This window comes from Peromyscus californicus, unplaced genomic scaffold (genome assembly GCF_007827085.1).
Source record: "Peromyscus californicus insignis strain IS unplaced genomic scaffold, ASM782708v3 Scaffold_15__1_contigs__length_86483966, whole genome shotgun sequence".
Classification (NCBI taxonomy): domain Eukaryota; kingdom Metazoa; phylum Chordata; class Mammalia; order Rodentia; family Cricetidae; genus Peromyscus; species Peromyscus californicus.
In genome coordinates this window covers 63,994,627-64,009,101 of record NW_026294447.1, presented here as the reverse complement: position 1 = coordinate 64,009,101, position 14,475 = coordinate 63,994,627, and the positions used below count along the sequence as shown (strand labels likewise).

The 14,475-nt window shown below is 39.2% G+C and overlaps 1 pseudogene and 1 gene segment (V, D, J or C); both read left to right on the top strand.

Annotated features, from left to right (window-relative positions):
• The first annotated feature begins 364 nt into the window (after positions 1-364).
• LOC128110406 (Ig heavy chain V region 23-like) lies at positions 365-831 on the top strand. The segment is given in 2 exon segments: positions 365-416; positions 500-831. Coding segments are annotated over 2 exon segments (378 nt in total).
• A 12,001-nt stretch (positions 832-12,832) lies between these two features.
• LOC128111033 (Ig heavy chain V region VH558 A1/A4-like) lies at positions 12,833-13,298 on the top strand (annotated as a pseudogene).
• Positions 13,299-14,475: the final 1,177 nt, after the last annotated feature.

Genomic DNA, 14,475 nt, shown 5'->3' with positions numbered 1-14,475 from the left:
ATGTTACATACGCAGCATCTGCACAGGACTCAGGGACTTGTCACAAAGTGGAGCAACTGCCTCAGGCCTCACATCTATTGAGAGCTTAGGTCCCGATGTTACATACGCAGCATCTGCACAGGACTCAGGGAACGAGCGTGTTATATATTTCCTCAGAGAGGATTAGGACTTGGCCCTCAGCATCAAATTGCCTGACCCAAGTGTCCTCTACCTCCTTCTGCAGCTGGACTAGGTCCTTATCTGAGAAATCTTCTGCTCATGAATATGCAAATTACTTGAGTATATGATTGTAAATTCAGAGATTTCCACACTCCAAAACAACTTATGACCACTGTTCTCTCCACAGTCACTGAGCACACAGGTCCTCACCATGGGATGGAGCAGGATCATCCTCTTCCTCTTGTCAGTAACTACAGGTAAGGGGTTTTCCAGTTCCAAACCTGAAGAAGGAACAGGGACTGAGGTGACAATGACATCCACTCTGTCTTTCTCTTCACAGGTGTCCACTCCCAGGTTCAGCTGCAGCAGTCTGGATCTGAGCTGGGGAAACCTTGGTCCTCAGTGAAGTTGTCCTGCAAGGCTTCCGGCTTCAACACTGTTGATACCTATATGCACTGGGTGAAGCAGAGGCCTGGACAGGGCCTGGAGTGGATTGGAGCTATTAATCCTGGAAGTGGTGGTACTAGCTACAATCAGAAGTTCAAGGGCAAGGCCACACAGACTGCAGACAAATCCTCCAGCACAGCCTACATGGAGCTCAGCAGCCTGACATCTGAGGACTCTGCGGTCTATTACTGTGCGCGAAACACAGTGTTACAACCCACATCCTGAGTGTGTCAGAAACCCTGGGGGAGCAGGAAGCTGCCCTGGGACTGAGATGACAGACAAGATTAGACTGGAGACTTGCTCAGAAATTATCATTTCAAGTGTTCCTTTGTTTGTCAGTTCACAGTCTTATAGTGTCTTTGTCAACTTTCAAAAGGACCGCAAGGAATAAAGTGATGCTGATTCTGGATGTCCTTAGAGTATACCATACCTTAACCAGCTGTTTGTTTACAAGGGAACAGATCAATTGACATGATTACTTTTTCATAAAGTAAAATAGGACGAACTGTGGCAATACATTATGATATCAATATCTCTTAAATCTTAGGAACAGGAACTATTGCTGGAGTAGCTGGCAATAAACTGTAATATGAATTAGGCAAGTAAAAGACAAATCAATAACAAGTGCACAAACAAAGCCCCTTTCATAATCCAAATTGGTTTCCCTAAAACAAGCAAAGATAGTTTGTTGGAAAAGGTCTCCATAGATTTTGGTGTAGGTGTCTTATCTCTCCTATGAAATCTAATTTTATGTCTCTAGTTATTGATACATCTGCTTATGAATTGCTTTTGGCAGTAGTAATAAAATATCATATTTTTTAGGGTTAAGGATGGAGCTGACTGTCAGTGGAGTCTCCTGGTGTGGAGTCTGCTACTTTGGCAACAAGCTGGGCTCCTGCTCAGATAGCACTGGGAAAAGAGCAGTGGGATTCCAAGTTGGGAATGTAGAGACCTGATCCTGTTATCAGCAGCCCTGGGTGCTCATTCCCGTTTCCTGAAACTGGATTCTCTTTGTCACCACTGTCAACACAGACTACACCAGTGAATCAAACGCATCTTACATTTGAAGGTGTTTTAGGGGGAGGTTTAGTATACTGAGGATGATTAGCAAGCATATATATATATATATATATATATATATATATATATATATATATATATATATATAAATGTCTATTTCTCTCCACATTTGAAATATATTGGAAGTCATAAAAATATGTCTAGAATATGAGCCTTATGTTCATTTGTGCCATCATTTTGGCATGCTTTTATGAAGTCAACAATAGTAGTAGAGGTATTAGCAAATGCAATAAAGCTTTTTTACAGTTGCCACTTTCATTTTAATAAGCAGATGAAAAAGACATGGTGGAAGCAGTTTCTTTATTATCTGCCTACATTCTATAGCTTGTTGTAGATGACTGACAATGTCATAAAGGTCTACGTACAGTTTTGTCTATAGTGGGAAATATGCTTGTGGGAGTATTAATATCAGGAACTTTATTTCAAGCCCTTATAACAACTTGACTGCTTTGGCTGTGAACTACTTTCGGGCTGGCAAACTGTTCAGCCACTCTTTAAAAGTTTCCTTGTATGACTGATTATATTATATTATATTATATTATATTATATATATTATATTCCAACTGATTATAAGTAATGTTTCTAGGGGGTTCTTGCCTTTAGTTGTGAGCAGCAGTAGACAGGCATTCACCTGTCCATTACTGAAGCCACAGTCTAAACTGAGGGGTGGTGAGAATTGTTTTCACAAGGGCTTACCAGGCAAAGAATATCCTTTCATAAATATTTGCCATAACAGCTATTGTTCCTGTAATGAAATCACTCTCAAATCATCTCTCTGTAACATTTTTTTGAGATCTTTTATATGGTGAATGGAGGCTTCTTTGGGCAAGATTTGCCATACTCCTCTAATGACTAGAAACGTAGTTAATAGTTCTCCTGTCTGAGAATTTTCTTTAAGGCATCTTAAAATCATTAAGATGGTAGGTAAAAATCATTAATATATTAACATAGAAAAGGGAAGTATGCAAAGAAGATGAAAAATACTTAGTAGGTAGACATTTTTGTGGGACTTCCTTTTCCTTTTGGTGATGGCTAGGTCAACCTTGTCCAAAGGATTAAATAGTTTTGTATAACTGATCCTACAGAATAGCACAATTGATCAGCATTTCCCCCCAAGATCATGAATGACTCACATGATGAGGTTGTTATGGATGTCTCTTAGTAACAGTCAATAATTGATGAGTTTATCTTAATTAATCATTGATTTGGACTTTAGACAAAATTCCTTATTGTGAATTTTCTATCTGCTGTGCAAGTACAAGAACTGCAAGAAACAAAGAATCCCCTCAGTGAGAGCATTTTCAGAGCCAAAAGAGAGAAGGCAGAAGCATGGTGCACTACATGGAAAGCCCTGCTCTTTCCTTGCAATTGAAGATGAACTAGAACAAAACTGGACCAGATACAGAAGGAGATACAAAGCAATAAAAGTTTATCACTTGATGGAAGCTTTCAGGACATAGTATCCCTGCTCCTGAGATCCACCTACTGGTTCTGTTGACCTGAGAAGTCCAAATTTCCCTTTTCTTTGAGAACTCTCCACCACCCAAACAAGTGAGGGAGGAGCTTTTTGGAGCTGTCCAGGCTCCTGTTGCTTTTGATGACAGAGATGTCCAAATTCACATCCTCAACAAGGGATCTTCCAGATTCCCTCTCAAGAGTTTAGACAGTCCTTAGCTCACACTGTGTGCTCTGAAATGCTTTAAAATAAATTAAATGTTATTCACACAGAGCCCAAAATGGATATATTTAATGTATTGGTGAGTCCTCACACAACATAAAAATGTATTGGTATTAGCAAATCAACAATAAACTCAGACTCATCAATCATTTTTCCACATCACTTTAAGGGATTCAATCAAAGCACTCTCCTTGATGTCCTTTAACCAACAGCAAGCCCAGGTTTGAATTCTTGACCCTTCTTGACTCTTCCTGGGTTATCTTCTGTTGTCCCCATTGTAGGCTCTGAATCTCTGTATTTACCTATCTGTTCCTCTACACCTCTCTGTTTCTCTCTGTGTGTCTCTGTTTCTCTGTCTCTTTCTCACTCTCTCTGTCTCCTTGAGCCCCCCTCTGCCTCTGTCTCCCTGTATTTCTGTCTCTCCATCTCTCAGTCTCTCTGTTTCTCAATCTCTCCATCTCTGTCTCTTTTAATATCTGTTTTTCTGTTTCTCTCTCTCTGTGTGTGTGTGTGTGTGTGTGTGTGTGTGTGTGTGTGTGTGTGTGTGTGTGTGTGTTGAATCCTTAACAAAGGTCTTTGCTCTGTATTTATTGAACAGTACAGAGAGCATCACATGGAAAAAGAATAAGGGATTTTTTACAGAAAAATTTAACAGTGTTTTACTAGGGATTAATAACTTCTTCCAGCTGACCCAAATAATAAGCAGTACTATAAACATTTTTATTAAGAAATATCTGTATATGTTGTCTTCAGCAATTTTTGATGCTTATTTTATAAAATTTATTTAAATCTACATTTTGTGTGTTCAGGCAATGGTTATCATAACACACATATACAAACACAAATGCATTATTCTTGAGTCAGGAGCAAGGAACAGCATGAAAAGTAAGGTTAGAGACACGCATTATCGTAGGCTGTAAAAGATGACTACATGGGAAATCCTAGGCAAGTAACATTGAGTGTTACAATAGTAACTTAAAGGCAGGTTAAAAACACAGTATTAGTGTAGAGTATGATCACAGTCTGAAGAATTTCAAAGTGCATTGTTCACTCTGGCTGTGTGGTCCTGCAAAAGTTTCAGTCTCTTGGATGTAAGAGATATTTTTATCATAATGTATTACCACAAAATTATAATTCCTGTAAGCTGGTTAAATATACTATTAAAACAATTTTCACAGAACACATTTATTGACACAATTTATGTACATCTTAATTGTCAATAGTTTTGAAATTATTCATTATGCAGTATTCTCTAGTCTCATATTTACTGCCTTCCCAGTCTCAGTACTCTGACCTACACTTTAAATCTTTACAGAACATGGACCTACATTGATACAACATCTTCTCTCACACAGTCCTTTAGGTAGCTGGTGATCACACTTTTATAGATCATGGGATTTTGGATTAATGTGTGAATAACAACCAGCATGGAGAACTTGAGTACTTGGTAATCTCAAGGGTTTGATTCAATAAGAAGACTCTTTAGCTCAGAACAGTTGCATTTCATGCTCCTCTAGCAGACATTCCCCCCATGACAAATATCAATGTCATGTGTTTAATATGTATGCAACCATGTGGGGAATACATTGTAGCAGGCAAGAATCCCATGTGTCAATTCTATGTTAAAGATTTTAAAAACATATATTGAGTTGTAAACACTGTTTCAAGTACCAATGATTTCATAAAACATCTTCCTGTCTTCCTCCCACTGGAAAGCAGGGATTGACCAGGAGGGAGGGGAACCTTCAACTTTGGGCCTTTGTATTGAATGGGACTCTCCAGTTTCCTGGAAGTCATTTGTCAAGTGTCTAAAAGAACTTGATTCAAGGACTTCTCTAACACCTGTTGGACAAGCCATTTTAAAGTCCCAGCAACCTCATACCACATGTGGGAGAGATCTCCAGAGAGGGTTCTGAATGTCTGAAAGATCAAAAAGTGAATCCCTGAGACTAAGATACGTTGTGGAAAAATTATTATATTTTTTCTTCTACTCAGAAGAAGCAAATGATTCATTTCAATTTGATTCCAAGTCTATGAGAGGTAATTTTCCATAGCCACCATCCAGAGGTGATATGTAAATCACAGTATTCCCTAAAATATATTTGAAGTACTTTGTATTGGTGATTCAAGGAAGAAACATAAATTACATTTTCTTGTTTGCTTTTAAGCAATAATATAATCTTATTGTATTCTATAAAATCATCTTTTTTCAATCTTTTGTTTGGTTATCTGGTTATCAGTAGCATTATCTCATACTAAACAAGAGATTTTATGATTCATAGGGCAAATGATATCCCACCACAGACTTACATTTTATGTGAGATTGATAAGAAATTTCTATCAGACCTCATGGAAAATGCAGGAGAACCTGAGCTCTGGCCATCTCTGTCTATAAGTACTGAGGCCTCAAAACTCATCTATTCTTCTGATCTCCAGGGGAAAATTGCATCCTCAGTGGAGGGGAGTACACAAGTCTCTGCTCACATGATCTGAAGCACCTGGAGAAGGGAAGAATTGGTCTAGATGATTATTGAGGTGGTTTGAAAGACTATATCCCCCCAAAGGAAGTAGCTATATAAGTAGGTGTGGCTTTGTTGTAATTTGTGTAGCCTTCTTGGAGGAAGTGTGTCACTGTTGGGGATTCATATGTTCAGGATACTGCCCAGTGTCACAGTTCACTTCCTGTTGCCTGCAACAAGATATAGTTCTATATCTTTCAAGATATAGAACTATCTGCTCCTTCTCTAGCACTATTTCTAGAGTGATGATACTAGACTAAACCTCTGAAACTGTAAGTTAGCCCCAATTAAACTTCTTTTTTATTAGAGTTTCTGTGGTCTTGGTGTTTCTACACAGTAAAAAAAAACCCTAACTAAGACAATAATACTACTGGGTCTTCTATTCTTTCTGTATCAGCTTCCCAAGATCAGGGTTCCTGTCTGTTGAACATTGGTTCTTGATAAGTTTCCAATGTGGTGACTGTCAGGGTTTACAGGTTTCCTGGCCTCATAAATCCATCAGTAGGACTGTCTACACCTGAGCTGTTTCTGACTATTCTATCACAAGATGGTATCTACTGCCACTGGATTTTCCAAACTTTAGAAAAGGGTATAAACTGCTGGGAAATGAAGTTATTGTGGAGTCACCAAACAAAACTCATCCTTCTTCACCGCATCTCAACTTTCACAAACATGGCTAAGTTGTCACTGAGGTTTATGTCTTAAATGGCACAGGTGAAAGCTTTGTATTATACTAACACACAGTGATGAGATATCAATATGGCACAGGACACAATCAGAAGTATATATTTTCTCTGTTCTAAGATCCAGGAGGCCACTTGATTTTTGGCTCTGTTATAACTTTGACAAATCTGAATCCAATCTTTTTGTCTGTGTATAGCCATAAGTGTTCTTGCTTTTGTTTTGTTTTATTTCTACTAGGAAAACAAATATTCAGGCTCTACAAAGGCATATTGTCACGAGCAGAAATGACTCTGCCATTGATGGAATGATTACATTTTGAAATTTTCCATCACACAGTGGGATTCTGTGATTTAAACACATTTTCACTTAGATCAAAGTCAAAAAGTTATGTAAACAATACCCAATGAGTAGGAAATCCAATTTGTCTTGGCTCCCCTCACACATGTGAGCACCTCAGGCTGAGAGCTGTTTGGGTGTTCATTTTCCTGCTGGTATATCTATTTCCCTCCTGGAATTTATTCTCATAATTCATCATTATCCTTCCTTATCCTCTTGTGCTTTTCCAATACATCAAATGATACTCATGAAAGGACTCCTCATCAGGTCTTATGGACAGAAATTTCTTATCCTCTAATGTCCAATGGCCTCCAGATGTCCTTTGTACAATGTACAAGATGTCAACTGCATCATGGACTTCACAGTCCAAATTTCCCTAAACTTTGGTCATTTCTCAAATGTGAAAATATTTTCTGCAGGTGGGGATTTAGCTCTTAGTACCACCTTGTTCCTATTCATGGGGTTGTGAGTTTTGTGTCCCAAGGGCAGCTGGAGGGTTTTGGAAATTGCATTATAGAGCAGTTGTGGATCCTGTCCATCACATGTGCTGTCTCTGGTAGTTCATTTTATTGCCAGTGGTCACTGCTAAGACTTGATCTAGCAGCTTTTAGAGAAAAGATGTGGTTCATGGAGACAACCTTTGAATCACAGCTCATCATCCATCCTTGAAATATGTATTCAGCATCACCAGGTACATTACAAAGAACAGAAACAAGGCTCTTGAACCCTTGAAGTGTGGCTCACTTTCTTGAACATGGATGTGGTGAATAGATTCTCACTGGGATGGAAGAGCTCTGTTCACACAGGTGCCAGGATGAGGCAGGGAAGGCATTTCCCCAGACTTGTTTAATTCTTGAAATTGATCCTCTCACTGACTGATATAGAAAAACTCTACCTGTTCTGTCTCAAAAAGGATAAGGTTTTGATCTAAGAAATACCTTCCTCATGACTAGGTAAATTACAGACCTTGTGCTTGTAAATATGGTGATATCCACACAACAAACAGTATCACATCAGTCCTCATTTGTCCACAGTCCCTGTGGACACAGGTTCTCACTATGAACTGAAGTCAGACCATCCCCTTCCTAGTGGCAGCAGCATAGACAAGAACATTACCAGGAGCCAGGCTGATGGGGAGCCAGTGACTGAAGTGATCATGACATCCTTTCTACATGTGATGTCCACTCCTAGGTTCAGCTGCAGCAGTCTGGAGTTGGACTGAGAAGTCCTGGAGATTCAGTAAATTTTTCCTGTAAGGACTTTGACTCAGATAGCTTCCCTATGTCCTATATGAATTGGGTGAGGCAGAACCTAGACATGAGCCTGAAAGGATTGGAAGGATACTCCCAATCATTGGCCAAAGACACTAAGGGAAGAAGTTTCAGGACAGGCACACTGGATGCAGACACAATATCCAACATATTCTACACAGAGCTCAGGAACCTGACATCTGAGGACTCTGCCATCTATTAATGTGTAAAGAACAGTGTCACAGTACGTATCTCAGGTGTGTCAGAAACACTAAAGGAACAGGAATCTGCTTTGGGGTTGAGAGGACAGGAAAGAGTAACCTGAAGAGTTTCTCAATACTTGTGGTTAAGTACTGAGGAAAGGAACAGCAGACTAAGGACTAATTCTACTACATAAAGAAGTTTCCTAGTCAACCTGCATGCAAGATTCAGAGTTAAGGAGTTTTAAATTAGGGAACTTGATCCACATATTCTCATGGTGATATTAACATGAGCATGTGTTTCCCAGGAATATGTAAATGCATTAGAACAGAAATGTTTGATCACATTTCATATCAATGTCTAATTCCTAGATGACAAATGTTGATGTTGAATTTTATTAACAAAATTTATTCATCATACAAGTTCATATTTCTGAGCTTTTAGGAATAGGTTTTGATATTAAGCAGTGATCACTGATTCCACATTCATAGTCTTCCCCAGTCTCAATATCCTGCCCTGTAATTCCTGCATGTTACAGAACAGTGAACGCAGTGACACGAGACATTCTCCTCCAGTCTTTGGGATACATGGGTGTCACAGTCATCCTCAGTGCCTTGCTGAAGACTGTTTAGTAGTTAGTGTTGCTGATTCATGACATTTTCCCAGAGGAATGGGCTGCAGAGGTTGTCTGTAACTTCCTTCAGAGGTAACTTACAGAGTGAACACTCCAGAGATGTCCAGTAACATCACAAAACTGGATTGTCCTGTGTCTTATATATCTTACCAATGAGGAAACAGTGGTGCATCAATCTTTGAGTGTCAGAGTGAGATGTGGGCCCATTTCTAAACACAATCCTTCCTGTGGAGGGCCTCAGGAATTATGCAATTTGTGCTCAGGTCCTTAAGTGGTGTTTAGAAGAGTAAAATACAGGACAGTTACAGAAGGAACTTCTGGGGATTTATGATCAATGAAACCAGAGCCCAGCCAGTGGAGAAGGGAAAAAACCTACAGAGTAAAAGGAGAATGGGAAAAAACATAGAAATCAATGTGTGATGTATTCAAGGTTAACTTCTGATCACTTTCATGTTTATTGCATCTGATTTGCACATATTGTAATCCTAATATTACTTTAACTCAGGAGAATAAGCTCATAGTACCTATTTATATTCTCACAGAGTCCAGAATTTTGTGAAAGGATTACATTGTAAGAGGAGAATGTCTCCATACTATTCAGCAGGTATTCACTCCTATCCATTGTAACTTATGATAGCCATCAGGATCCTATGTACTGAAGTATGAAATACAGCTTTATAAGCATTACTCAGCCCAACAGAGATTCTGAAATGCCAAGACAAAATGATCCAGCACCCTGAATTGTAGGAATATGTGTTCCTTTATTGTGAGAGGAGTGTATTTCTCTGTGTACTGACAGTCCACACGATATCATATCAATTCTGACCAGTAATAGAAGAGAAGACATGCATCAGGCTGGTCCCAGTTCCTTCTATCCTGAAATATTAGGTGAATCAGACTCGTGACCTGATATTAGAGCAAATATACATGCATAGCCTGAACTTATGTTGTATGTATTTTTATTTTAATATTATAGGAACACTTTAGACATTTAAACACAGATGCACACATATCCCTATATTGCTATTGAATTGTCCCATTCCTAGGAGCATATTCCAAATTCATTATTCTTCCATGAAAATGTTCAACTTCTGAAAAGCTTAACTAACACATGCCCTGTCTGAGACTATGAGGACTCTGGACTTGGAAAGATAGACATGGAGAGATAAAACTGTGTAGGTACACATATCCTCCACCCACGAAGATCCTTGTCAAGGAGATCTCCTCTCTTCCCTCATTCCTTTAAATGCATGCAAACGCATTGTGGGAAACAGATTGAGTCACAGCATATATTTGTTTCATTTTTACTTCCTTCTTAATGTGAGTATATTTTCTGGAACTGTTAAACTTTCTATGAGTGCCACAGTGGGTTATCCTCTTTCTGTTGACCTCTTTATCTGCATGTCTCAGGAATGCATTCATGGATATATTTAGGGCTGCACCTGAGTTTAAGACTCATTATGGTTCTCTGACATCAGGTGCTCTGTCCCAGGTATAGTCTGATGAAGGTAGTTAAAATTTTGTTCTCTCCTGTTGTCACCAAACTACAAGTGGAAATTGCTAGCTAGAGCTGGATCCAGCTGTCACCAGGGAGGAGCCTGCCATTGAGAGGGGCATTGATGATAGTATAGAAACATCTTAAAATCAGTCTCTGAAACATCCAGTCAGCATCTCCTGATAAACAAGAGCCATTTCTCCCTGCAGATGAGATCTGTGAGCTCTGAAGTCTCAGGGATCTGTTACTGCTCAAGGGAGACAGTGCGACTTCAGTGTAAGCCATGACAAACCAACCTGCAGGGGAGCTCCTGACCAGCAGGGGGCACAATGGAGCCAAGAATCCCCAGTAGAGAGATGAGGTTGGTGTGGAGGGGACTCTGTATCCTCTGTGGTTTCCTTTCTCAAAGTCTGTTAGTTGACCTGCACCTGCTGTGATTGATATGCAACATTTCCATGCTCAAACACAGTAAAGATATTTTGTTAAACTCTTCACTGATTTACATTTTTGTTTGTTTTATTAAGTTTTCAATTACATATTACAGTTTTTTGAAAAATTTCCGTGTATTCTGATCACTGATTTCCCTTCTCTCTACTCCTTCCAGATCTTTCCTCTGTCCTCTCCTTCCGAAGTCCACACCCGTTCTTTCTCTCTGTAGGAAAAAAAACCAAAAACAAATAGACAAAGAAAAAAATAAAATAAAAGAACAGGACTAAGAAAAAACAAAACTAACACACTAAATACTCTCACACACAAGCATATACAAAATCCTCAAAACACATCTCTGTAACCACATATACAGGCAAAAGACAAGTGAAAAAAATGCAAAATGCGATAACAGAGTAAACATATATAAAAATACCATTGAGTTCATTTTGTTTTGTGAGAACCTGTGAAGTAACTGAGCAGGTAAAGGTGCCTACTGGCATGCTTAGCAATATCAGTTTCATTGCTTGGATCCATGTAACAGGATGCAAGAACTGAATTCCGTAAGTTGTCCTCTGAGGATCACACATGCACCTTGGTACACATGGGCCCTATTCTCAGCACTAAAGACAGTATGACAATTTTTAAAACTATTACATGGATGGAGAGAAACTCCTGAGGACCCATGCCAAGCTGTGGATCTGTTGGCATTTGATGACTGATGAGGAAATATAATCAATTTCCATTAAAGATTTCTGGAGGTTTCCTATGTACTAGTGAATGACTCCACCTATGTGTATATAGATAGTACTGATTGGACTCATTGTGTTATGAGTTAATGAAACAAAAGAAGTCAGGAAGTTGGGGGAGAGACTTATTGGAAGGTCCCAAGAGAAACCAGTGGGGCATAGTGGATATAGATATGATCATAATATATTTTATACTTAAATTAAAAATTTAAGGGATATAAATTATGAAATTTAAAAATATCAACTTTTTATATGTTAGAACTATACATGTATATTTTGTACAGTGTGTATATTTCCTCCATAATCTCTACCCTTCATTTTTTCCCCTCCTACTTTACCTTTGTTCTATTAGACAGTTTCACTGTACACCATCCTGTATTTGTATTCATAGATTTATGTAAGTATGCAATATCTAAACACTACTAATGAGAGTCTCATTTAATGTCTGTGTTTCTGAGATGATCTTAGCTAATATGCTTATCTCTTGTTGCATCCATTTTTTTTATAACTGATATAAGTTCCATATTCCTTGTGGATGAAAAACTTCTGTTGTGTTGTTTATACAAACATGTCTTCTTGATGAAATCCTCTGTTGACAGTATATAGTTTATTTCCATAATTTAGTTATAGTGATGTTGCTGCATTAACCATTGCTGTGCAAATATTACTGAAGTATATTTACGTTGGCGATTTGGGTGAGTTTCTTAGTACACAATCTGTTGGAAAGGCAAATAATAATTGCATATATCTGAAAGGAGGATGTAAATTTCAAACTTAGCATGTTTTAAATTTCCCATTACTATCATCAACATCATCAAAACCACCATCTGTAAATCAATCTGATAACCTGGTCACAAATTAGAGCATTTGCCTCAGGCTTGAAATCTATTGAGAGCTTAGGTCCTGTTGTTACATCCTCAGCATCTGCACAGGGCTCATGGAAGGAGCATGTTATACATTTCCTCAGAGAGGATTAGGACTTGGCCCTCAGCATCCTGCTGCCTGACCCAGAAGTCCTCTATCTCCTTCTCCAGCTGGACTAGGTACTTATCTAAGAAGTACCCTGCTCATGAATATGCAAATTATTGAGTCTATGGTGGTAAATACTGGAATGTCCACACCTTATAACAGCATATGATCAGTGTCCTCTCCACAGTCACTGAGCACACAGGCCCTCACCATGGGATGGAGCTGGAGCATCCTCTTCCTCCTGTCAGTAACTACAGGTAAGGGACTTTCCAGTTCCAAACCTGAAGAAGGAACAGGGACTGAGGTGACAATGACATCCACTCTGTCTTTCTCTCCACAGGTGTCCACTCCCAGGTCCAGCTGCAGCAGTCTGGTCCTGGGCTGGGGAAACCTGGGTCCTCAGTGAAGTTGTCCTGCAAGGCTTCAGGCTACACCTTCACTAGCTATGTTATGCACTGGGTGAAACAGAAGCCTGGACAGGGCCTGGAGTGGATTGGATACATTGTTCCTGGAAGTAGTAGTACTAGCTACAATCAGAAGTTCCAGGGCAAGGCCAAACTGACTGCAGACACATCCTCCAGCACAGCCTTCATGGATCTTAGCAGCCTAACATCTGAAGACTCTGCGGTCTATTACTGTGCAAGAGACACAGTGTTGCAACCACATCCTGAGTGTGTCAGAAACCCTGGAGGAGCAGGAAGCTGCCCTGGGACTGAGAGAAGATTAGCCTTGAGACTTGCTCAGAAATTAGCATTCTAAGTGTGCCTTTGTCTTTCATTTCACATCTCACAGGGTCTTTTTCATCTTTTCACAAGGGAAAATGCTGGGAATAAAGTAATGCTGATTCAGGATGCCCTTAGAGTTCACCATACCTTGACCCGCTCTTTACCAGTGACCACCTCCATTGACATGATTGCTTTTTAATAAAGCAAAATATGACAAAATGTGGCAATACATTATGATATAAATAAATCAAATCTAAGTTACTGGAACTGTTTCTGGAGTAGCTGAGAATAAGCTATAGTATGAATTAGGCCAGTAATAGACAAATTAACAGTATGTACACAAACAAAGCCCCTTTTACAGTCCAATTTGGTTTCCCTAAAACAAGCAAAGGCAGTTTCTTGGGAGCGTCCAAATAGATTTTGGGGTAGGTGCTTTAACCTCTCGTATGAAATCTAATTTAATGTCTTTAATTACTGATACATCTGATCATAAATTGCTTTTGGCAGTAGTAATAAAATCTCTTAATTTTTTAGGATTAGGGATGGAGCTGAGTTTCATATTGTGGAGTCCCCAGGCTGTGGAGTCAGCTACTTTGGCAACAAGCTGGGCTCCTGCTCAGGTAACACTGGGGAAAGAGCAGTGGGATTCCAAGATGGGAATGTAGAGACCTGATCCTGTCATCAGCAGCCCTGGGTACTCATTCCCCTGTTTCCTGAAATTGAGTTCTCTTTTTCACCACTATCCACACAGACTGGACCAGTAAAAATGCATCTTACATTTGCAGGTGTTTAGAGAGAGGTTTACTACTCTAGGATGATTAGCAAGTTTTAGTTTATATTAGTTTTGTAAATGACCTTTTCATTTCCCATTTGATACACATATGAGGCCATAGTAACACAGCCAGAATCTGTGCCCTGTGCTCCTCTGGACAATCATATGGCCTGCTTTTATAAAATCAGCGATTGTGTGTGAGGTATTAGCAACTACACAATTAAGTTTTTACAGCTAATTTTAATAAGCAGATATATGAGGCAAGGTTGAAGCAGCTTCTTTATTATCTGCCTGTTGCGCTATAACTTGTTACAGATGAAGGAATAAGTCATAAAGGTCTCTGTAGATTTT